Source organism: Bos taurus, chromosome 1 (genome assembly GCF_002263795.3).
Source record: "Bos taurus isolate L1 Dominette 01449 registration number 42190680 breed Hereford chromosome 1, ARS-UCD2.0, whole genome shotgun sequence".
Classification (NCBI taxonomy): domain Eukaryota; kingdom Metazoa; phylum Chordata; class Mammalia; order Artiodactyla; family Bovidae; genus Bos; species Bos taurus.
Window position 1 is genome coordinate 95,221,094 of NC_037328.1, and position 25,819 is coordinate 95,246,912.

Here is a 25,819-nt window from a genome sequence, read left to right on the forward strand (position 1 = left end):
AACTGAACTCTACCCTTCTTGCTTCGACTCCAGACTAAGTAAGAGCTCCTCTTCTGCCTACCGCTGCCCCTTCAGCATGCCATCTCCTCTCACACCCTGAGACTTAGCTCCGGACTTTCCTGTTTTCCTGCCTTTAACATACCTTACTTGGTGAGGGGCTATGGACACAGAGATGATGACGATATGACCTCTGCCTGATGAAGACAGAGAGATGCATGAGGGGGCTCATGGCAGACCCACTGAGCACACAGGGCCCCACAGCAGCTTGAGACCAATTCATGAAAAACTTCTATCCAGTGCTACCTGACCCTCTGCTCAGGATCTGTCGCTGTTTCCTCTGTGCTCCAACCACCTTGTGTGGGCGCTGACATGTAACACTCACTTCATGACGCTCTGCTCTGTGTGTTGTTCCCTTGACTGAATTTTAAGGCAGTATTTCTACCACATACACCACTATATTTGCTGAATTACTCACATCATTAATGACTAACCTAGGGATACTGGATAATATATTTGATTCTTAACTTACAAAGAGAGATTTTTGCTATGAGGAGTTCAGTTTATAACTTTAAAGGATGCTGATTAGGTACCGAGAAACATTCAACTGAGATGATAAATAGCCCAATTCCAAGAGCACAGAGGATAGTAACACTGACTCTATGAATGGTGGTGTGAAATAACATCACATCTTAAAATAGCTCAAATGCTAGCACTTTAGATACTGAACACACACACAGAAGTCGCTCAGTCATGTCCAACTCTTTGCGACCCCATGGATTGTAGCCCATCAGGCTCCTCAGTCCATGGGATTTTCCAGGCATGAATACTGGAGTGGGTTGCCATTTCCTTCTCCAGATACTGAACAGGTACCCATAAATTCACATCCCTTTAAACTCTACCGTTTTCACCAGCTATTAAGAATGTAAGCCTAAGAGCTTTTACCACAAGAAGAAAACATTTTTCTTCCTTTATATTGTATCTATATGAGATGATGGATATTAGCTGAACTTATTGTGATAATCAATTAACAATATATGTAAATCAAACAAAAAAAATTACTTTCTTTCCTTTTGTTGTTTAGTCACTCAGTTGTGTCCAATTCTGCAACTCCATGGACTGCAGCCCATCAGGCTCCTCTGTCTGTGGAGTTTTCCCAGTAAGACTACTGGGGTGAGTCCTACTCCAGGGGATCTTCTCAACCCAAGGATCAAACCCATATTTCCTGCATTGCCAGCATTCTTTACCACTGAGCCACGGGGGGAAGCCCTTTAGGACTTGGTTAAACTATTACTTAACTGAACAGTGATGTACAACACCTGAAGTATCAACTAAAAAAACACACCCTTTCCCGAGGTTCCCTTAGCAAGCCTTAGGAAGGCCAACTGTCATCTGAACACAGACCTCTGCATCCTTCCCACTGGCCAGCCTAACGGAAGTACACTTGGAGAACTCAGCATCATTTTCAAAGGTTGGCGGCTTCTGGGAATTCTTCCCTGGATATGAGCAGCCTGCCACCTAGATTACTACCAGACTTGTAAGGCCTAGTCCCTTCTGTGCTCCCCCTGCCCTGCCTTTCACTGAGCCTTTCTGGGTCTCAGGTTTCCTTTCTTCAGGCATTAGAGTCCTGAGAGAAAGAGTGCTTTGTCTCTGTTAGAACTTGGAACTCACTTCCATCCCAGGTTTGATGCCAGGGAATTACACAGTGCCTTTCAGGAGAATGTCATGTAAAGGGGTCATCAGCAGTGGAGGCCTTTACTCCAAGCATCCAGGGAGCTGATAACCTTAATGAGAGATTCAGAACTCTAAGAACTAGGCTGGGTTCAAGTCTACTTTGGAGTGACAGCATTCTTAAACAAGCTTCCCCTTCATTCATTTAGGGTCTCTCTCTCTCTCTGGTGAAACTTTCTCACCTGCAGTGACCACTGAACTGAACTAGGGCATGGCTAATCTGATCATCACAATGACTGTCATGGCAGTGATCCAAAAAAAGAAGTTTAGAAGCCATAAAACTAACTGACTTTATGATGTTTAACTATTCTACCATAAACAGAAGTCAATCTCCTTTGAATGGTGATACAAGTGGTGATTGCCAGTTACAAAATTATTGGACAAGGCCCAATGTGACATTTGTTTCAGCGCTAGAGATATAAAAGAGTCTACTGTGAAGGTTACTATTGTAAGTCTGTATAGAAATTACTTAAACCGCTTTGAAGTATCTCTGAAGGACTCATAAAAACCACTATTTACTTCTCAATGATTACACACTGATTAGAGATCATTTCTGTTATGTATTTATTAAATATAGATGTGAACTTGAGAACAGCTGCTAGCTAAAGGCATATATATATTTATACTCATGTTCACAAATGATAAGATTGCATTATCTTGCAGCTATTTCATATGTAATCCTCAGTGTTCTCTTTCTCCCTTTAACCTCCTGTTCATCCTGGTATTTTTATTCTGTGAAAGTTTACTGTCTTAATTTTCAGACTATCTTATATGCAAATGATATTCATTATTTGGATCCAAAACACCACTTACTCTCATAAAGTTACTACACTGTTACTCCCATGTTCAAAAATATTCTGTGTAAGTTAATAGCTTCTAAATTTGGTCTGGTCTTTGGATTTAACTATGCGGGAGGCCTGCTGATCCAATCTAGGGAGTATGTTAAGAAAATATTTCCATAGCAATACTGGCTTCACTTCTAAAGTACCATCACAAAAAATACAAACATAAAGGAAAATTTAAAAGGAAAAGGTCAAAGAGATCATTATTCACAGAAAAAGGATATTCAAATTTAGGGATTTCAGAATCATCTGTTACTATAATTCCTTAAGTGCGAAGACCCTTGAATCTGTCTCCAGATCTATGGCTATTTATCTGTCAACGGATTGTTTCTTGTAGGGACTGTTGTTCTCCTTAGGTCGTTTACTCATGTCTGGAGCCAACAAATCCATTGTTTCTACAAGCTAAACATTAGCGGATAGAAACGATGCAGAACCTCAATTCCTGGTTACATTTATTTACATACTGAAAACGAACTGTCCAGCAGTTCAGGGGAGACTTCATCGAGCATCACCATCAGAGCAGACTAAACCATGTCAGGTTGGAACTGGCTGGGACTGCAGAAGTTAATTCCTAAAACACTTAGAATAGTATCCAGCTTATCTCTCTGGTATAGCAGTGGTTTATGAGTATAGTCCCCAAGACACCTAATTGTTACAGTCTTGGGACAAACACGTAGTATATTTGTACCCTCTTTTATTTAATGATAAGTACTTGGATTTTTATAGTATCTGGGTTTCTGAAGCATAAATGACTTGCTTAATTCAGGGTGCCCAAAGTTCTAGAAAGACGACTAGACTCTACAGGTCCTCGATAATGCTCCTATACCTAAAACAAATCATCTGCAAAACTTTGAAGAAAAATACATGAGTATTATTTGGAAGTGTTACCAGATGCGGCTGCAAGAAAAAAACAAGAACAACAATCCTTTAGACAACTGTGTGCTGAACTTTCTGCAGCTGTTTCTTTTCCTAGAAGGTGAACAGCCCTCCTTCCCACTTCAGCATGTTGCAGAGAGTCTCGCCTTTGCCTAATGATATGCTATAAACTATAGGAAAATACTCCGTTCCAAGGACTCTATAAATAGCATATAATTTACTTCTCAGATAATCCAATGTGGTATTTATTATTCAACCTTCCAAAGATAAGGAAACCTTGGCTCAGGGTCACAAAGACAGCTAATGGCCACGCTGGGCCCCAACTCACAGGACCCCCCACCGCCCCTCCATGCTGCTGCCTCCCACCCTGGCTCCCAGCCGTCCCTACATCCCACCAGGCTGGCTGAGCCTCATCTGAGCTGGCCAGGCTACCAGCATCTGTCTCACCTGGCAGAGCCTCACTACAGCCACTGCAGTCTGCCACACATTTATTTACCAAATATTTGTTAAGGGCTCACACTGTGCCAAGGACAGTGCGAGGTACCAGGGGCACAAAGATGAATAAGACACAACCATGGACATGAACTTCAGACAGAGGGGAGAGAAGAGGAAGGAAGGGAGAATAATGGTATAAACAATTCATGGGGATCAGAAGGATGGGTGGACTGTCACTCAGCAGAGGTTTATCTGGGGACCAGTGGTGGGTGTGGTGGTCAGAAGAACAACATGCCTCCCTCAAGATGTCTGAATTCTAATCCCTGGGACCTAAAAGGTAAAAAGAGACTCTGCAGAGGTGATTAAGTGAAGGACCTTGAGAGGATGGGACTACCCTGGCTTATCTGAGTGGGCCTGAGGTAATAATAAGTGTCTTTGTAGGTAAAAAAGGGAGGCAGGAAAGTCAGAGTCAGGAGAAGGAAGTATGAGAATGGAACGGGTGTGAGCAAGCAACACGGGCAGCCTCTAGATACTGGAAGGGGAGAGGAAACAGATTTGCCCCAGAGAGGAGTATAGCCCTAGCTGATACCTTGATTTTAGCCAAATGAGACCCACTTGGGACTTTTTGACCTCTCAGATAAGAATCTGATTATAAGTACACTGAACTTATATCATGGCCATTTACACAAAAACCTGTCTACCTTGCTGTAAAACCTGAAAAGATTTTAGCACTTAATAAACACTGAATCGGGGTAAGGACCAATGCATATAAATACTGTTTTTATCTTGCTAGAGCCACATGATCCTCAGAAATAGACTCCATCATCTGCAGTAAAGAAATGACCAGGTATAACTCAAGAAAAACACGGTGTGTGTGTACACGTGACAGAGACCAGAGGAAGCTGTCTGAGTACAACTGGGACATCAACTAAACTGTCACTCTGCCTTCTCACGCTGATTATGACTTCTGAGTCCTAACGTACACATATGCCTGTTTTATGACTCTGCCCTCAAGCCTTCTGTAATCTCTCCCTACATTTGGCCCCATCCACAAAGCTATCATCCATTCCTCTCACTCCCTCGCACGTGTTCTCCCATGGCTCTCTCATTGCCCTCTCTCTACAGCACTGATCTACCAGATCCTTTTGACTGCCCACTTACTCGTCTTCCTGGATACCCTACTTGCGAAACAAATTCCACATGTCTAAGAATGGCACTGAAGATACAAAAAGGACACAGACATGAACTTTTCTAGAGGAACTCATAGACGACTGGGAAAGACACAAAAACAAGGAAACAGAGCACAATATATCACATACACACAGTGAAGCTGAAGAAAGACCAGTGGTACCAAACATCGAGTGGAGCATCGCAGTTGATGGGACAAAGTCAGGGCAGCCAGCTCAGAGGAAGCAACTCCTGAAAGGAGGCATCTAAGCCTGAAAGCCCAGCTATCCATGACACCTGATATCTAACAGGTTGTCGCGCCTGATGGATTTCTCTAGAATGGCTCTCATGTCTGTCCTCTCCTTGCCACACCTGATGTATCACCCTAACTTTGACTCCCACGGTCTCTCATCAGCACTACAGTAACACATTCCTAACACTTGTCTCGTCTCCCTGGGTCCATCCTCTCTGCTCACTGCACTGCACTTGCCCACTGTTTGATACTCCTTAAAGTACAGTCCTGATTATATAACTTCTTTGCTCGCAAACTCTCAACGGCAACCTGCTCCTTACTGGATTAAGTGCAGACTCCCCAACCCAGCATCAACACCCTGCTCCTCCACAAGTGCCCTATTGTGCCCAGAGTCCGGCACACCTCATGTTTTTAGGTTTAGTCAAACTCAACTATGTGCCCTGAGGCATGTTTGGACCCTTCTGTTAAAAGTCTCAGTATTTGAAACACATGAAGAAGTAAGGTTTTCCAATTCAGCTAGAAAACCCTCCAAAGAACTTTGGCTCTCTAAACTCAGATGAAAGGCTGAATCAACATTTTGAATTTTTCACTTGAATTTCAAAGCATCTGGCAAAATCAAACTGAACTCTCACAATATCACTACTCCCACCAGTTTTTTTTTTCCTTGCCATTACAGTTTGGACTTATTTTACTCAGTTCATATTTAAGTATCTTTTGAAATTTACCTGGAAAAATACTTTGAATTACTGAGGTTTTCAAAAAATTATTATTACTACATTTACACAGGTAAAGGGAAATTACCAAAAGAAAACTTTACTGTAGACCTTGTATGTGTGTGGGGGGGGTGGTGGCGGTGGTGGTGTATCCTTGGATGTTGGGATGAATACCTAATTGCATTCAGAATATCTAAATAAAGAAGACATTTTAGTGGATGATGACTAAACAGAAGACTGCTGTTTTATATTTTCATGCTCCATTAATAACAGCTCTATTTCATAGTTTATGAATAATCTGCAATGGGAAGGGGCCCTTTTGCTTACCTACTGTGTGGTAAAAGAAAAGCATGTTTGAAATACTTAAAAGAGCACCATTTATGCTGAGAAATCCAGAAGACATACCTGTGGCTTCTCTATTCCCGAAAGAATGTCTTGCACCCTCTTTACTTCCAGCTCATACTCTGCATGGCAAAAAGAGGGAGAAAAAGAGAAATCAGTTAACACCATTAGAAGTCAGCAAGGTTGTCAACTTCCTTTCCCAAGGCCTTTAGCAAGGGTTATCATTAAGTCAGTTGCCTGTTACCATGAACTTCTGGTACCACAAGCATGATGATAAAAACCAGGAATGGGGATGTCTTTGGGGGTACGGATTTCACTGTGATTGTGCTAACTTGACACTACTATTGGTTTACATATTCACAGAGCTGACTAGATTAACATGGAATTGCACCTAATAATTCAACAGGCAACAGGGAATAGAGAACCCTGACGAGGAGACAGGGGAGACCAGTGCAGCCAGAAGCTGAGAGCAATAAGGAGATGAGGTTGAAGATAGGGGCCAGTTCATGTAGGGCTGTGAGTTCAGATTTTTTAACTCAGTTTTTATTCTAAGTTCAATAAGAAACCACTGGTGTGTTTTAGTGGAGGGACTGACACAATATTATTTTGAGTTTGAAAATATCTGCTTGTCTGCATGAATAATGGATATATGGAAGCTAAGAGTGGGAGCAGAAAGACCAGTCAGCACACTGCTGAACTGGTCCAGGTGAAGGATGGAACTGGCCGGAGCAGGGGGTGGTAGTAAAGATGCTAAAAACAGATATGGTTCTGGAGGTACAGGTGCTAAAGGAAAGGGCATGATAGGCAAGGATGAGGGAATGTGAAGAATCAAAGAGAATCCCTAGTTTGGGGCTGGATCAACTGAAAGGATAGTGTTTTTAAATAAGATGGGGAGACAGGCAAGTTTTGGGGTGGAGCAAGAATTGTTTTTGAAATGAAAGGGGAGAATTGCTTGGAGGAGCGAGGATGGGATGGGAAGGATATGTATAAATAGGATAAATGACAGAATTTAAACTTAAGAACCTGTTTTGCTAAAGGAAACATCTGACTTTCACAACCTGCTTGATGGAATCTAATTTTGAGTCTACAGATTAACTTAACTGTTCAACTAGTTTATGAGCTATATACCTAGGGATACATGATTACCAAGACATGTCCTTGACCCCAAGATATTTCAAGTCTAGCGAGGGGTGGGGTTAGGGGTGAGGAATGGAAGCAAATAGGTGATGACAGAGTGACAGGTGTCATGGTAAAGGCTCTCCAAGTGAGAGAAGTTCTAGAAGTTTCCTACGAACCAACATCCAGCTGCATACTACGGGCAAGCAGACATTTGGAGGAGGAGGGAGGAATGGACTAGGGGTGAGAACAGGTTAGTAAGCCCAGCTCTTCACAGACTGTGCATTCACGATGTTCAGGTCTAATTTCAAAGAATCCCATCTCAACCCCTATCCACTTGCCCCAGGTTTCCTCCAGTCATTCTCCTATCCTACCAATTCTCCTGCAGCAGTCATCAAAATCAGACATTAATTCTCCTGTTTAATTGTTCCCTCATTTATTACTTCTTTTCTGCTAAAATAAAAGCTTTAGGAAGGAAGTTAAACTACAGATCTGGAGCAGATATATTTTTTCTGTCAATAATTTGAAAAAGTCAAAGTGTTAGTCACTCAGTTGTGTCCAGCTCTTTGCGACCCCACGGACTGTAGCCTGCCAGGCTCCTCTGTCCATGGAATTCTCCAGGCGAGAATACTCGAGTGGGTAGCCATTCCCTTCTCCAGAGGATCTTCCCCACCCCAGGATCGAACCTGTGTCTCCTGCATCTCCTGCTTTGGCAGGTGGATTCTTTACCACTGTGCCACCTGGGAAAGCCCATACATTTCTGTTGATAACCAGACAGTTAAATATTTTAAACCTTGTGGGTCACACAAAGACCTCTGGCACACATTCTTTTTTTCTAGCACTTAAAAATGCCACCCCTAGTTTCACGTGTGGGGGACACTAGAAGAGGCCACAGCGTATACTTCAGCTCCAGGCCCCACTGCAGGATACGCTCACAATGCAGCCCAGAGTGCCTCTAATAGATCCTGCAGGGTCAGAGCCCAATGCATACTTGTTGACTCAGTAAATAAACCAAGCCTACATAAAAAATAACAAGAACTTCTAGTTGGCTCCACCTTAAAGGAATCAGTTCTTTTTTTCCCCCCATTGCATTCTGCTTGGCATAACATGTTTACCTTTATTTTGGTGAGAAAAATAAATGGGTTGGTGGCAATATAATATTTTTTTAAATTGTAACTAAAAGAAAATTCACCTTCAAAAGACTGAATGTCCTAAGCTCATTTATGATCATGTATTTGTGTTAAGATATAGACAATGGACTACACCCATAACTCAAAACATATCCTCACGTTTTCTGGGAACTCCTACTGAGTCAACTGTAAATACTGTGTATCTCAGAAGTTAATTGTCAGTAAAAAACACATGAGCACAGCTGCAATAAAGGAACTAGTTCAGTTGTTAAAGACAAAACTTTCTGAATCACTGGTTATTCCAGAGTTTGAAGGACCCTATGATTTCAAACACTCAACAGAGATACAATTCAAACACTAGATACATTCAAACAGCTAGCTGTTCTGACAGACATTTAAAATGTTTCAGGATAAGAAGCCAAACCTTATTTTTGAGGTAATAAAGCAGGGGTCCCCAACCACCACCAACCTTCCCCGCCCCATGACCTGTTAGCAACCAGACCGCACAGCAGGAAGTGAAGGTGGGCGGGTACATCTCAGATCCCCATCACTCCCATTACTACCTGAACCACCCTCCACACCCCATCTGTGGAAAAATTAGCTTCCACAAAACCAGTCCCTGGTGCCAAAAAGGTTGGGGACCACTTAATAAAGTTTTAGATGAGAAGAAAGATGATCGCCTATCCAACAAAGAAAGGATTGAAGAGCTCTGCAAAGGAAGAATCCTCTGGACTATGACTAGACATAGGGCATGAAAGAGTGTTTAAAAAAAAAAAAAATTGAAGACCTCCTACCCCCAGCCAGCTTTCAAACACACACAGGTGAGAGAAAAAGGAAAAATGGGAAAGGAGGTTGAGTTAGAAGGAGGTGTGGGGTGGGCGGGGTGGGGAGAAAGATCTGCTTAAGACTGGAAAAAAAAAAATGGGTTTCAGGTAAGAACCAGACATACAAATGAAAGGCTGACTGAGAGAAAAACAACTAAACAACTTCCAGAGAGAGGTCAGGACTCCTCGTGTCTGCCTTATAATAAGGAAAGCTGGCATTTCCTGAGCATGTAGACATGTGCTGGTCGGGCACCGTCGCCGTGCTGATCTTTACAACCTCCTTGGCAAGATGGACCTTCTCCACTTCGTTTTACAGCAGGAGGCAGGACTGCAGTCTTTCCTGCACATCACAGTTTTCGCCTTCAGTTTGGAGCACAGTACCTGCACCGTGTCTTTGTTGACTGAGGAGTGAGGCTGAGGGACAAACAAGGAGGATTCACTTCTCCAGGAGGACAAGTGAAGTCAGGTAACGTGTCCCAGAGCAAGCTGGAGCCTCTGGCTGCATCACCAGGAATGAGGAGTCCTGAGGGACAGGGTGTGGAGAGGGTAGAGCAGGGGGCTGGGACTGCCGGGTGAGCGCACTGACGTGGATGGGAGAATGGAGCTGGCAGCAGAGACACCCCCACAAGTCCCATGAGAGTGTTTGTGTTTTGGGATTTCTTTCTTAAACTCTGAAAAAGCTGTCGAATGATTAGAGCAAAGGCCTTTGGGGGACAAGCCATGTGAGGAAAGGAAGAATAAGAAAAAGTAGGTCATGGATGGAGCCAAATAAACAAAGGATTCTGCTGCTGCTGCTGCTAAGTCGCTTCAGTTGTGTCCGACTCTGTGCAACCCCACAGACGGCAGCCCATCAGGCTCCCCCGTCCCCGGGATTCTTCAGGCAAGAACACTGGAGTGGGTTGTCATTTCCTTCTCCAATGCATGAAAGTGAAAAGTGAAAGTGAAGTCGCTCAGTTGTGTCCGACTCTTTGCGACCCCATGGACTGCAGCCTACCAGGCTCCTCTGTCCATGGGACTTTCCAGGCAAGAGTACTGGAGTGGGTGCCATTGCCTTCTCAAAGATCAAAAATACAAAGGGCAGGGCGTGAGGAGGAAAGGCAGTGACAGGACGATCATTACCCTATTATATCAGGAGAAATGTGGTATCAAAGCTAGACTGGATGCCTTCTTTCTTTCAAGATTCTGAATTGTGAATAAGGAAAAAAGAAGAAAATGCATTCACGCTACATTTATTTCATGCTTTTCCATTTGTGTTGCCACAGACTAAGAGAAAAAAGTAAATGCCAGGCACACAATCTGCACAAACAAGAGTGAAAATGAAATTTGTTTAAATGAGCTAAAGTGACAGTTACTTACCACATATAAAATAAACTCTAGTGTGAAAGCCAACTTTCTGGCATATAAATCCCCAAATCCAGGATTCTACCACCTAAATAACTCAATTAACTCAGACCTCTTCCTAAGCAAGATTTAACAGTGCCTGGGAGTAGTCTATGCATTATTACCCTTCCCATTGAACAGCCTAGGAGACCAGCTCTACAGAATCCGTTTTAGAGCTGGATCTTGCTTCTGCTTGCTTACGTGATGTCTTTTTCTCTACCTCTGTTGCTCACTCTCGCACACACCATGAGTGTGAGAGAAAGGAGAAAAAAAATAAGTAATCCCCTCACAAAAATTAACAAAACAAGGAAGAACAGTTCTGGTGATTTTGCCATTAGGATACCTTTCATACCAAGTTTAAAGAGGAAACTATGTCTTGTGTGTTTATGTCCTCCCGGGACCCCCAAGAATTTGGTGTGTGTCAATGTGAGCAAGAGATTGTCTGGAAGAGGCAGACGGGTAAGGCTGTGGGAAAAAAGGGGCTCTTTCTCCATTATCAGGGCTGCCTTCTGCCCTCTGGTTTTGCAACAAGTAAATTTATCCAGAGGCAAATCTTATAAGCCAATTTTGTGTTTGTTTCTCCCCATACTGAAGCTGCCATAAGGCAAGAAAACAGATTAAAACCACCTGCTTCAATTTTGATTGTGACCATGGCTGAAGTGGGCAGACACAATAACTCACCTTTTATATCATCACCTTCTTAATATTTAAGTCTTTTCCCTGCAGTAAAGGCTGTGATCAGTAAAAAAGATTACGGGGCATTCTCAGCTTGCCAAAGGATTGGGGGGCGGTGGCACTGAGTGAGTGTGGGTGTGTTAGTCACTTCAGTCGAGTCTGACTCTTTGCAACTCCATGGACTGTAGCCTGCCAGGCTCCTCTATCCATGGAATTCTCAAGGCAAGAATACTGGAGTGGGTTGCCATGTCCTGCTGCAGGGGATCTTCCCAACCTAGGGACTGAACCCAGGTCTCCTGCATTGCAAGTGGATTCTTTACCATTTGAGCCACCAGGGAAGCCTCAACAGAGAGGGTGGGGAGCATTTCATTTTGTAGATATGGACACTTTGGGGGTAGGGAATCTCTTAAAAAGGAATTAAGATGGAAGCCTCTAGTTCAAACATGCCCCAGTGAGGTAAAAACTACCCTATTTGGAAAGGCCAAAAAAAGGGAAGGAGAACTTCAACTAAGCAACTTATACCCTTCTTCCCTCCTCTCCACCCAAGAAAATAAAGCATTTTTAGCAAAGGGAAGCTTAAAATAAAAATACACTAGCAAAGCAAATACATTTTTCTGAAAAAGGACACAAACAAAACAAAAAACAACCCCACACACAGAGGGAATGTGTGTCATGTGAAATTTAAACTTTCCACAAATAATGGTTTTCATGTTTGTTCCAAAAAGAGCTGTAAGTTCAGACTGTTTGTATAACTGTAAGACCTAAATTAATTAAAATATCCCACTTTATAAATACAATTTTTTTCTCTGGCTTGTTTCACATTTTTTTCCCTTCTTAGAAAAGGAATAGAGCTAGACACTTAGCTGCTAGCTATAGAATGTATTTATGGTTGTAACAGCAGCCCCTTCATTCCAAAGAAATGACATCAGCATTATTTCTCTGTAACCCTTCTGTCTAGTTCTCATCCACAGGGCTCATTTACAGATATGCCCAGCATAACATAATATGCTCTCTCAGATTTGCCAAGGAGCTGACTTAGCTACTCTCTTTAACAATTATATATAATAAACTAAGGGCATGGAAAATATGCAACTTCTGGTCATGCCCATTTTTAGGATAAGAGGCTTAAAATCAAAAGCAAACATTCAATATAATAACTAAATGAACAGAAATAAACAGTACTTCTGGATGAAAAAGAGAAAAATTGACTCAATAACAGGGACACACTGGCTATCTAGTCAATGCCTACTAATGCTGATGAGAATAAATGAGGGTGAAGGAATGACAGTTTACAGTTTACAAATGCTTACTGAATTGCTTTACTAATCAGAAAAATGAATCTGCATCTTCATGTTTTAAAATATTACTTATCCTATATGGAAAAAGGAGGAATCAATAACTGCATACAAGTGAAAGTGAAATCACTGTCATGTCCAGCTCTTTGCGACCCCATGGACTGTAGCCTACGAGACTCCTCCATCCATGAAATTTTTCAGGCAAGAGAACTGGAGTGGGTTGCCATTTCCTTCTCCAGGGGATCTTCCCAACCCAGGGATCGAACTTGTGTCTCCTGCATTGCAAGCAGATGCTTTTATCACCTGAGCCACCAGGGAAGCTAACTGCATACAAAAGTAAGGTTAAATACCTAAGAATCTCCATTTAGTAATTATGATCCACAGTGGTGTTAAATACAAATATTAAAAATGTGCAAAATTAAAAGGAATAAATTCATGTAACATAAAGACAATGCAGTTAAGACCTCAAAGACAAATGTGCCAGAAATATCTTCAGCTGTCAATCATCCTGATGCTACAAATGCAAAGACAAACAGCTTTCCAGCCATTTAGCTGGTTCAGTGGTTACTTCATGTGAAATCCTGACAGACAGACAAGGGAACATCAGACTCTCAACAGTGGACAAGAAAGCAGCAGACAGGTGAACATATGTTGTGGGAAGTTGCCTTTCAGTCTAGGAAAACATTTTCAAGAGCAACTTGGGTTCCAGATAGAGCCTGGAACCTTAGAGAAAGCAGAAGATGACAGATGAATTCCTTCTGCAGCTGGTATGACCCGCTGGATGGGAGGGAAGACTGGAGAAGGTAAATGGGGCAAGGGAGGCTAATGTCCTCTGAGCTTTTGTTGCTACTTCTGGAATTCAGGAGAAAGAGTGATTTTCTGTCCTAGCCCAAGATTTGAGCAAAGCCCTACTTGGAATATTCACATCAGTCTATCTGCAGGCAAAATGGGTCTCTTTGGGCAAAAGCTGTACTACAATTTAGTTAATCAGCCACGGAAGTGTGAGATCTGGGGCTTTAATGAAAGGGGAAAGCCCCAGATACGTTACTCTTGCTGAACCCCAGGTCAACTCAAGTTTCTCTCTCAAACACATCCTGTGATGCCAAAGAAAATGGATGGATGAAACTAGATGGATTCTGCCTAAAATACCAGGAGAGTCTATGTTCACTTCTGTCAAATTCTCTAAGAAAAATTCTCACCGTTTACTTCCCAAGGCAGAAATCTTATAAATGCATGGAACTGTAGAGATGCTGCTAGCGTTTTCAAGAACAGCAAATTTCATAGGGTTGAAAACCCCACAAAAATGGATCAAGTATGAGGTAGATACGCTTTCCTGGCAAGCCTGACGCTAGCATTAGTCCTTTCCTTCCCTCTGTGTGTTTGAACCATGTCACTGGCTAACTGAGCCCTAACCTGTACCACATATAGCTCTTTTATTTTGGGGGAAGGCTCATGATTACCCAGAAAGACTCAGTGCCCTCCCTGGGTGTGGAACCGGAAAGCAATCACTTAAACATAGGATAGAACGACTTACAAAGGTAATTGAAGCTTATACCCTACTTTCTGCACTGGCATCTATAAACATTTCCACAAAATGTTTTTTTGTTAAAAGATTCGGCACGTCACACTGAAAACCTTTTAAGTAGTGTATTCAGTAATATTGCAAGACTGTTCAACTGACTTTGCAAGACAGAATCCAGAGAGCCCAATTTTGTGACACATTAAATCTGAAAGAGAATTTTAATATTTATACTACCTATCAAGCAAGTTTTTAACAGTGTTTACAAACACATTTTAAAATTTGATGTCTCTCATGACAAAATTATATGCATTTGGGATGACAGATACTCAGTCTATAACCAAAGAACCAGTGAAGATGAGAACCATGTCAAGTGCTACCCAGATCCAGTGTTAACCTCTTGTGCTAGGGCTCTAAATAACTTACCAGAGTTCTGGCATATGGAAATAGCCTTATCATCCAATGGTACAACCTACCTCACTGAGGAAATCAACAAATGCATATAGTCACCAGGCAGGTAATGTCAAGAGTTAGTGGACATGTATCAGGCAAAAGGGAAGGGTAAAGACTACGAAAAACTGAAAAATGCTTCACCCTTTCTAACGGAGGCAGCTGTTATGTATCCAATTATCGCCAAGCAGGATCTAAGCAATCTCGGGTGACTGCCATTTTCCCAGAAAATCTGGAAATGGAAAATTTTCTGTGAAATTGCCTGATCTGCACAAATATATATTTTGAAACATTTCCAATCTATAGAAAAGTAAAGGGACAGTACTATGAGCCGCCACATGCCCTTCACCTCACTGACCAATCATTAACATTTTGCCATACCTGTATGTTCATGTTTTGTCCCTATACATACACACACTTAAAAAACCAAAAATGAGGTTTTTTTCCCCCAGAACTATTTGAAAGGAAGTTATTGATTTTATGACATTTTACCCCCAAAACTTCAGCACGTATTTCCTAAAAACAAGGACCTTCTTGTATATAACCACAATAACATCACAACCAAGAGATTTAACACTGAGAGAATAAAATCTAATCTGTATTCCATACTCAAACTTCCCCAGTCATTCCAGTATGTCTGTAACGTCCTCCCCATACAAGGATCCAATCAAGGAACACGTGCTGCATTAGTCTCCTTTAATCTAGAACAAAAGTCTCCTATAATTTTTGTCTTGTTAAAGTAAATATTTTTGAATTGTTCAGACCAGTTTTCTTATAGCATATAAAACTATCTGGATTGTGTGACTATTCCCTCATAGTTAGATTCATGCTAAAAATGTTTGTCAAGAGCTCTATATGAATGCACCTCCCATTCCATCACATAAGGAAGCAGACATGTCAGTGGGAACCTTCTGGTGATGTTCAGCACTGAGGCCACTTAGTTCCAGTGTTATGTGACATACTCCCTGTTGCCAAGGGCACCCTCTTCCCCTTTTACCTGATGGTTAGAGTAAATATTAACGATCACTGTCAGAAGATATTACTGTATTGATAGCTGTAAGATGGTGACATTCCTAATTCTATCATTCCTTCTATTAATTAGTTTCCTCTCCCACATCTTTATGCATCTATGAAGTCATGGATTTTTTTTTTTTTTAATTACTTTTCCACTCAAAAAAACTTGTCATACTCTTTTCCATCATTCTTTTGGATGCTAAAACTGTCTCAAATACAGCCAGTAGGAGATCCTTTAAGCTGTTTTCTGTGACCCTTTGTTCATTTCCTTGAGACTTCTGTTTTGAATACCTGTTAAATATTCTGGATTAAGATCACTTGGCTAACTGTGAGAAAATGTGCAGACTGCACATTTATTAACATTAAGTAGAATTCACCCCAAAATTCTGGACTTGTCAAAAGCCACTATTACTCAAGAACTTTTTTAAATGTGAATAGGAAGGGAAAAAAATCATCTAAGTATTTCTTGTTTCTGTATCTTTTAGAAATTGAAGTTAAAACAAACCAATAACACAAGAACCATCCTAAATGACATTTTAAAATACAGTGACCTTGAAGTCTAGAAACAAACATGAATCATGGTAAACTTTGAGTGGAAAAACATAGAATACATTTGGGTCTTCTTGGATTATATAATTTCTGCTCTCAGTTTCGTTTGATCCTGTTTTATTTCTCTTTCTTCGTAATCAACATTTCCTTTAAAAAAAACCGATAATCAAGAGAGACAGCAATATCTGCCCCAATCCAGAAAAGAAAACAGACTGTATTCTAAACGCATCAAACTGAGAAATAAACTAAAATGAAAAGTTAGATTAGGCCAGTGAGCAGGAAACATCTCCAGTGAGAATACTATCTATGAGAGATTTTTCTCCAGAATTGGAACCATTGTGATGACCAGAAGTGCTCTATTCTTAAAGGTTTTCTTTTTACCCTTCAAAACATATATAACAGAGCAGACAAATCTAAGGTCAGTGTGAAAGAAGTCTTAAGCTGTTTACAAGCAAACTACTCTATACCAAAGTCATATGGCACTGATTTTGCTGTCTCATTCTAAATCTTTCATAAAATTGAATTACTTGAAATTTAAAATTTTCAGTTTCCTGTCTAAAATAAAGGACTCTCTTGAGACATGCAGCTGGCATCTCTCTTGTCCAAATGGGATGCCCTGTTGTTCAAAACAGGAAAGTTGTAGGTCTATTAATAATGTCTTTTGAATGCATGTATATTTAAAAATTCAGTTAAAAGGTCTGAGAATTACATTTCTACCCCAAACCAGCTCAATAAATGGCACACTTTACCAGCCAGCCACATTTTCAAGTCTACAGGTGATAAATCGTGCTCACCTGGGCAATAGCTGAGATATGTAACTCCTGGTCTACAGTGAGCTCCTCAGGCCCCGGGGAAAACCCACGAGCAAAAGTACCATTTGGGTCATGAATCAAAGGGCCAAAGAAAAACTGCTCAAGACGAAAATATAAAAGATAGCACAGAAGAAAAAAAACAAAACAGATGACCAAAAAAAGAGGGTTAGGACAAGGCAGTGGCACCCCACTCCAGTACTCTTGCCTGGAAAATCCCATGGACGGAGGAGTCTGGTGGGCTGCAGTCCATGGGGTCGCTAAGAGTCGGACACGGGGTTCACTTTCACTTTTCACTTTCATGCATTGGAGAAGGAAATGACAACTGACTCCAGTGTTCTTGCCTGGAGAATCCCAGGGACGGGGGAGCCTGGTGAGCTGCCTACTATGGTGTCACATATAGTCAGACATGACTGAAGCGACTTAGCAGCAGCAGCAGCAGCAGCGAGAAAGGAATGAGTGAGAGATAAAAAAAGATTTCAAACATGGTTCTCAGAAATTACACTGACAATTTTTTATCTAGGTAATTACTCTATCTAAATACGTTCTAGAAATTAGAGTGATAAAATTTCCATTACAAGACACCAAAATGTAAAATGTTAATTTTTGACAAAGCTTGAAGTTACCCAAGGGTGACAGGACAGTACAGAATATGCATGTGAGTCTATCCCTCCCTTCCTGGTCCAGTTCCCTTTTCTCATCCTTCATGCCTCTGCTGAGAAATCCATTCTTTCAGGCAGTACTGCCTTTATCACCCTCCTGCAATGGTTCTCTTTGTAGGGTCTCCCCTAACATCCCATCCTCCTCTCGATATTTAAGTATATATTCTACTGCATGCTCTTCTTCACAGTACAGCTGGCCCTTGAACTACATAGGGATTAGCAGGGCCGACCTCTCCTTTAGTTGAAAATCCATGTATAAATAGGCTTTCCATAAATGCAGTCTCTCCACATATGCAGATTCAACCAACCACAGATCGTGTAATACTATAGTATTTACTACTGAAAAAAAAATCCAGACCTGCAAAGTTCAAACCCATATAGTTTAACGGTCAGCTGTGTAGCCTCCACTTCTCCAAAAACAGTAAAGGTGGGCTGCCCTGGTGGCTCAGATGGTAAAGCGCCTGCCTACCATGTGGGAGACTCAGGTTCCATTCCTTGGGTTGGGAAGATCCCCTGGAGAAGGAAATGGCAACCCACTCCAGTACCCTTGACTGGAAAATCCCATGGAAGGGGGAACGTGGTAGGCTACAGGCCATGGGGTCACAAAGAGTCGGACACGACTGAGTGACTTCACTTTCACTTTCTTGAGTACAGGAATCATGTGTCATTGATGTCATGCTATGTGTCACTGATCACAGGAATAGGTGTAGAATGCGTGACTGAATAAATGGTCAGAGACCATTTATGAACAAATGCACATACTCTGCTTTTATTCTCTGAATATTTAGAAACAAGCATACGAGAGATGCCATGGCAGAGATACTTATAAAGGACAACACCTTTTAGATCATGATATTACATCAAATAACACATTATGATAAACCTGTGTCAAAAAATCTGTACATTTCTATTTCTGCATTGGAAACCAGTATGCACATGCTAGATTAATTCAGTAAGAATCCTACATGTGATGTGGATCAGAAATATATCTATAGCCAAAGCTAACAGTCTTCCTGGCAGAAAAAATAAAAATAAAAAGAACTCAATAAAGTCATCAAGCTTTCTGTGATGATAAAAATGCAACTGAGCACATTACTAATTAAGCAACTGAGAATTCTTAGATTTCACTCTGGATAGTATCCTGGAGAAGAATGGAGCATTTTATCTACTAGTGGTAACCTTTCAATCTGCTACATACTAATCTCATTTCAGAAAATTAAATCAGAATGCACAAAGTTGTTTTTAGAGGCTAAAATGCCTTGGTTTTGTTTAGCCAAGTTAGTTGTTTTCCAGTTTTCCTGTTACACAATAGTTTTTTTGTAGACACAAATCATGCATCTCTAAAGGACCATTTAAGATGACTCTATTATGCCTATTTAGCAGTTAATTATTCAACCAAATAGGAAAATCTGAACTACAAAAGTATTTGCAAGTCTTTCTTTTTTGCAATATTAATGCATGCTTCCAACTGCCCTGACTACCCATTCTCCTTTCTGCCTTATAGTATGTGACTGTCTGGTTGCCTTTCTTTCCATAATTAACAGTCCTCCAACTGCAATCCCAGTGAATGAAAAACTTGGCACTTTCCATGAAGGGATCCCCTTCTTTGCCTTCCCCTCTATCCTAGGGCCACAAAGTTGCATTTGGAGTTTACTGCACAGCCAGTATTTATGGCTTACTAACTATTGTAAGCAATCTAGCAGTTACACACTTTGAGAAAAACACCACCATTGGCAAAAACTTCCAAGTTGGAAAGTATTTACCCTTCAACAAAAGACTAATTTAGAATTCTTTGATCCTGGCAGTAAGCTAGTCACCCACTCCTGTGAAACTTCCCTAATAACCTCCCAAACAACCGTCTACAACTAACAGTCAAACAAAGAGATGCCCTAAGAGATAGGAACCGGAATAGTGTGTACACAACAGTTATACCTTATTCCTCCAGAGTAAAAGATGTTACCTTTGACTTACAAATTCACCATATGGAATGAAAACACAGTTGTGTATTAAATTTTAGGTTTTAAAGAAGGAAAGTATAGTGCTTTTATTCCTATCAATGTGCCCACCAGAATAAAACTTTATTACAATATTTTGAATACATATAGTACAATGTGAAGAATTACAAACTATAGTTTATCACTCATTTATTAGATAGCCCTTTGTAATGCATTGTTATGGGGTGAATTGTATTCCACTCAAAATCCATACACTTAAGTCCTAACCCCAAGTATCTCACAATATGGCTGTATTTGAAGATAGTGTCTTTACACAGGTAATTAAGTTAAAAGAAGCTCATTATGGTGGGCCCTATGTGACTAATGTCTTTATAAGAGGAGGAAATTTAGATATAGACACATACAGAGGGAAGATGATGTGAAGATAAAGGGCAAAACCAGTCATCTATAAGCCACGGAGAGAAACCTAAAACAGATCCTTCCCTTGTGATCCTCAAAAGGAATCAACCTTGCAGACACTCTGATCTCAGATTTCTAGCTCCAGAAACTATGAGAAAGTTACATATCTGTTACTTAGGCCGCCCAGTTTGTGGTACTTTGTTATGGCAATCCTAGTAATCTCATTCATGTATCATATACATATTTGTATTATTATATCCATCTACTAGATATGAATCCTACAAGCTAAGAATTTTCAGAATTTGCTCAAGATCACACTAGGCAAACCAGAAAGACCCAGTATTAACCCCAGGCTTTCTAATTCTCAGTCTTGTTTTCTTCTTAGGGGACCTCCGGACTTCCTTTTGCCCTGCCATCCCCACTGCCTAACGGAACAAGAAAAGGGTAGGGAGAACAATTGTACTTATGATACATAAGCAAATCTATTAGTTTGAATGGATTGCTAAACTACGTGATTCAATACAAAATAATTACAGTGGAAGTTAAAATGTGTTTATACTACTGCTTCCATAAGAGGTCATATTCACAGAAGCCAATTTAGAGGTCCAAAAACAAAGTGACTGAAAATCATTTGAAAAGCTGATCCCCAAAACCCCACTTCCTATGATAATTCTACTGACTATTCTATGCCAATGCATCAGTAACTCAATATGTTCTCCCCTTTCTCCCCATGTATAGAAATATATCATTCAGGATGTTTTGAGGCTAGAATACTATTATGCGGTAATTGTTTCCAAAACACATGTTAAAATATTTTTGCAGCTGACTGTGGCTTTAGAGAAGAAGCACATACTGGCTCCAAAAGAATAGAGACTATGTTGGACCATAAACTACAGCTGTTTGCTGTGCAGTGCGCCACCTGAAATATCTGCGTGTTGTGTTCTCCCTAACCAGCTAGTACAGAGTGTATTCAGACTACTCAACTTATTTACAGCTCCAGCTGTTTTTCTGTATTTTCAGACATTCCACAAGGATTGAAGTATGGCAGCCATTTCGCTGAAGTCTTTCAGTAAGGAAAGTGTACAGTGGGTACTAATTTCTGTTCTTAGATAAAGTAACTGCCATTAGAGTATAGGTTAATATCTTTATCTTAGTAGAATAAAGACCCTAGTTTGAACTTCTTAACAGTCACTGAGCGAAAGTCTCACAAACACTTTCCTTTGTGTAGGAGACACCAACATGCCAGGAAGTACAGGGAAGTGCATTTCTAGGGAGCTAACGGTTTATTTCTGCACATATACTGCTGCTGCTACTAAGTCGCTTCAGTCGTGTCCGACTCTGTGCGACCCCATAGATGGCAGCCCACCAGGCTCCCCCGTCCCTGGGATTCTCCAGGTAAGAACACTGGAGTGGGTTGCCATTTCCTTCTCCCATGCATGAAAGTGAAAAGTGAAAGTGAAGTCGCTCAGTCGTGTCCAACTCTTAGCGACCCCAGGGACTGCAGCCTACCAGGCTCCTCAGTCCATGGGATTTTCCAGGCAAGAGTACTGGAGTGGGGTGCCATTGCCTTCTCTGTGTGCACATATAAGACCCTCATAATGAGCCAGAACAAAGAGGTGAGAAGACATGGGAAGTAGAGCAGTGGCCTGTGATTAGGTGGTACAGGAGTTGCAGGCAGCTGATGCAGGTGACTTGTTCGATTGCATAACACAAAATTTCTAACAAATGGACACATAAAAGAGCTGTTGAAACTGATTCACAAGTTTCCTTAAGCAGCAAGCAGTTGGACTGTTTAGCTGTAATTACTGTGATCTTCATGTCTACATTTTGAATGAAATTTACAAGTCTTACTCCTCCTCCCTACCTATTGAGCTTCTCACAGTACATTATTTAACAGTGGTTACTGAAATGCAATTGAGTAAGAAATTGCACAACCAGAATTATAAATGATTCCATCAAGTGAGTGACCTATGAAGGCTCATCATTCACAACAATTAAAGTATCACACTGACCAGTGCTATATTCCAGGAGGATAAAGTGAAATGAACTAGAGAAAACGCAAATAGGTTTTGTGCAGATTTAGGTTTAAAGCTACCTAAGATTGTGAAATTATATGCATTCCATCTGCTCACCAGCTGTGGTCTCTAATCCTCTTTAATAACTTCAGCTTGCACGACTCCATGAGAATCCAGGCGTCTTCCAAATTTCACTTTACATTAGTTGCCAGGATTGATTTTTAGACACCAGTCTCCAGTGAAAGCAGCATAAAGTTGATTTCACTGGCAGGTGTTAATTTTCAGAGGAGTGAAAGCAAGTGGGAAGAGAGACTGAGAATGGTAAGAAAGAAATTAGGGAGGTTCCAAGACCATTGCATTGAATTTTTAGGGTTGTATGCTCTTTAGTAATGCCCAAAGGCTCAAATGAAGAATATTCACCTGAAAAGTGAACTAAATTAAAAGTCCCTAAAGCCTGTAAAAGGCCACATCTAAAATAAAGATTATATCCGGCTGTGCCTAGAATGACGCTCTGTCTTCTGGAGAAGTCAGCCCTTTCCCCAGTGCAATCCATAACCTCTGCCTTTCACCAATCAGAGACAGGGTTACAGCACTGTGAAACGTTCCCCATTGTGACAAAGCTAGCTACTTTTTCCTAAGAGTATCTTTTTGCTTTTACTGAAGTACAGCTGATTTACAATAGTATATTAATTTTGGGTGCATAGCATAGTGAGTCAGTATTTTTACAGATTATACTCCATTAAAAGTTTTTACAAGATAATGCCTATAATTCTCTGTGCTATACATTATATCCTTCTTATCTATTTTATACACAGAAGTCTTTATCTCTTAACCCCATACCCCTAATTTGTCCCTCCTCACTTTCTCTCCTCACTGGTAACCATTAGTTTCTTTTTTTCCTCAAGGTATTCATAAGGCAGTTTCTAGCTAGGTTCCATAAAGGTGGTCACCATAGCTTAATTCAAGAATAGTAAAAGTATGTTATTAAAGAAAATACCCATATGTAACTAAAGTTGCAAGCAGGGCTCATGGTAATATGCTTTATTACTTTTACATTCAAGTATCTTTCCAACCCAGCATCCTCACAGAGTTATTGCAGAGAAAGTAAGAGAAGAAAGGATTCCTTTTCTCACTCAAGGTTGGCAACAACCTAAGTTCCAGGCAAACTCTGGTTTATAACACCTCCTATACCTCTAGTTCAGACTGCTGGAGTTAGAGGTCTATGCTTAAGCCCAGTGGTGATCTGTCCCTCACTGACAATATCATGAACACTAGGATTTGCTTCCTACTCAGATGTGTTCTACCATAACAAGCTTATCTTCCAGGCTATGAATCATAGAGGCTTCCTTTCCTAGCATGCTATCTTTAGGGGGTTCTCTGAACCAAGATGGTTCCAACCTTGTTCCAAAATGTCAATGCATTATCTTCTAGAGCATGCTTTCATATGTGGATGGGATTTCCACTAATAATTCTCAAAAAAAGAATCTGTTGTTCTTTCTCTCAGTCTATTAACATTTAGAAGGTGATGGATCCCCATTTTTGTTTCTGGCACCAACCTGAAGTTTACTTAGGAATTCCCTCCTAAGAGCATGCTGACCTGTTGAGTTAGCCCTAGATGGAAGAGCCAATTGGGAGCAAATAGGCAAACAGTCTCTAGTCCTAGTACAAAGTGGTCAGAAAGTAAGGTTTCATGTTTCCCAACAATCAGAAAAGAAAATTTTCATCTAATCTTCCAACAAAATAAGAGCAAACAAAACTATCCTGAGTGCCAAAGGTAATGAGTAACACAAAAGCTATCATACCATTTTTTTCAATGCTCTAATATAAAAGTGCTAAGAGAATGAGACTACTAAGAGCTACTGTCAGCAAAACATCTCCAAGCTATGAGAGAAATCAATAGTTCAAAACTAAAGATTGAATCAGATTCCACATTAAAATCTGTTCTAATATTGCAAAATGTCTTTACTGCATGCAATCAAAAGTATCTGAGTGAAGTTTTAATTCTTATGAATTACACAAAACTCAGTGTAAACGAGGGCTTCCCTGATAACTCAGTTGGCAAAGAATCCGCCTGCAATGCAGGAGACCCCAGTTCAATTCCTGGATCAGGAAGATATACGCTGGAGAAGGGATAGGCTACCCACTCCAGTATTCCTGGGCTTCCCTTGTGGCTCAGCTGGTAAAGAATCCACCTGCAAGGTGGGAGACCTGTGTTCAATTCCTGGGTTGGGAAGATCCCCTGGAGAAGGGAAAAGCTACCCACTCCAGTATTCTGGCCTGGAGAATTCCATGGACTGTATAGTCTATGGGGTCACAAAGAGTCGGACATGACTAAGTGACTTCCACTTTCAGCGTAAACTGGATAGAAGAATACACAAAGTCCAGATTCTGCCTAAGGGTAAAAAAGCTAATGGTAACAGAAATAATTCTGAACTGCCAAAAATGACTCTGCCGCTACCAAAGGTGGTGAACTCTTCCTGAACAAAAATGGCGAAAGCAGTGATGGACGTTTATTACATTTATTTGGGGGAAGGAAATAAAAGACTTCATCTGTAGGGAAGTCCTTCGTCTTTGAGGATGAAATGGGCTCAGCAAAAACTTCTAACCTGGCAATTCAGTTAGTTCCTCAAAAAAAATCTCTTGTGCTTCATGCTGTGCAATTCTGGCACACAAACATGCATTATAACCATCTGGTTAACTCTTTCCAGCTGCAATGGAATTCTGTATTTTAAACTAAGCCTTATAAAATGAAAATTTTTAAATACAATAACAAATTCAGCAATTCATATTATCTACAAAAATGTTTGGAAGTTCCTTTGAATGAGCTCTGCACTTGAACCTCTGACAAGTCCAATCTGTTTCAAATACATTCAAGGGGTGAACTCTGGTGGGAGAAAACAGACAGTATCCCTGAACACAGGAGAAAACATCCCCAAACACAGGATGAGGTCAGCTAGTGCCACAAAGAACGCGTTCTAAAGGGTGATAACAATAGTTTGAGAAGGCTTCTCAGACTGAAGCATTTGGGCTACTGGAGGAAGGACGGGGAGGACCCAATCATACAAAGAGCAAGAGAACTTTGGAGGTAGCGGTAACAGAACAGACTGAAGGTGGGAAGGGTCTGGCATCTTTGAAGATTGGAAAGGAAGCACAGAGAGCTGCAACAAGGCTGGGAGGAGCTGAGGCAGCGGGTGGCTGCAACAGATACTGTCACTGGGGTTAAGAGACTGCGCTGCATGCTTGTTCGAAGACTGTCAAGTTGGAAAGGAAAACAGAGAGCATTTTAATGAGATCTCCTGGTTGCTGGGTGGAGAATGAACAGCGAGGGAACAAAAGTTAAAGCAGACAGACTAGCTCAGGGAATAAAATCTCTGTGAAAGTATACATGCATGCACACAGATTAAAAACTACACACTGATTTCTCATATGGAAATATGAGAGATTTCCATATCATGGCATATATACCTGCTGTCTTCTTTCATTTACCATCCTGGCTGATACTATATAACCCAGCTGAGTTCTCATGTTTGGCTAAAACTTTTTCCCTCTACTTTTTCTTTCATCTTCACTTACACATCCTTTGATATTCTCTCAATTTTGCCATGAACCTAGAACTGCTCTAAAAAAAATTATCTAAAAAAAAAAGCACTACAATAATACTGCAAATTTAG

At 40.8% G+C, this 25,819-nt stretch overlaps 1 protein-coding gene across 11 annotated transcripts in view; it reads right to left on the reverse strand.

The window, feature by feature from the left end:
- The window catches only part of FNDC3B (fibronectin type III domain containing 3B), a 358,677-nt gene that overhangs the window by 99,858 nt on the left and 233,000 nt on the right, over positions 1-25,819 (reverse strand). For all 11 annotated transcript variants that reach the window (NM_001206211.2, XM_024992081.2, XM_024992092.2 and 8 more), the window contains one exon: positions 6,420-6,478. In NM_001206211.2, the coding sequence (NP_001193140.1) occupies positions 6,420-6,478 (59 nt within the window). The remainder of the gene's footprint in view (positions 1-6,419; positions 6,479-25,819) is intronic.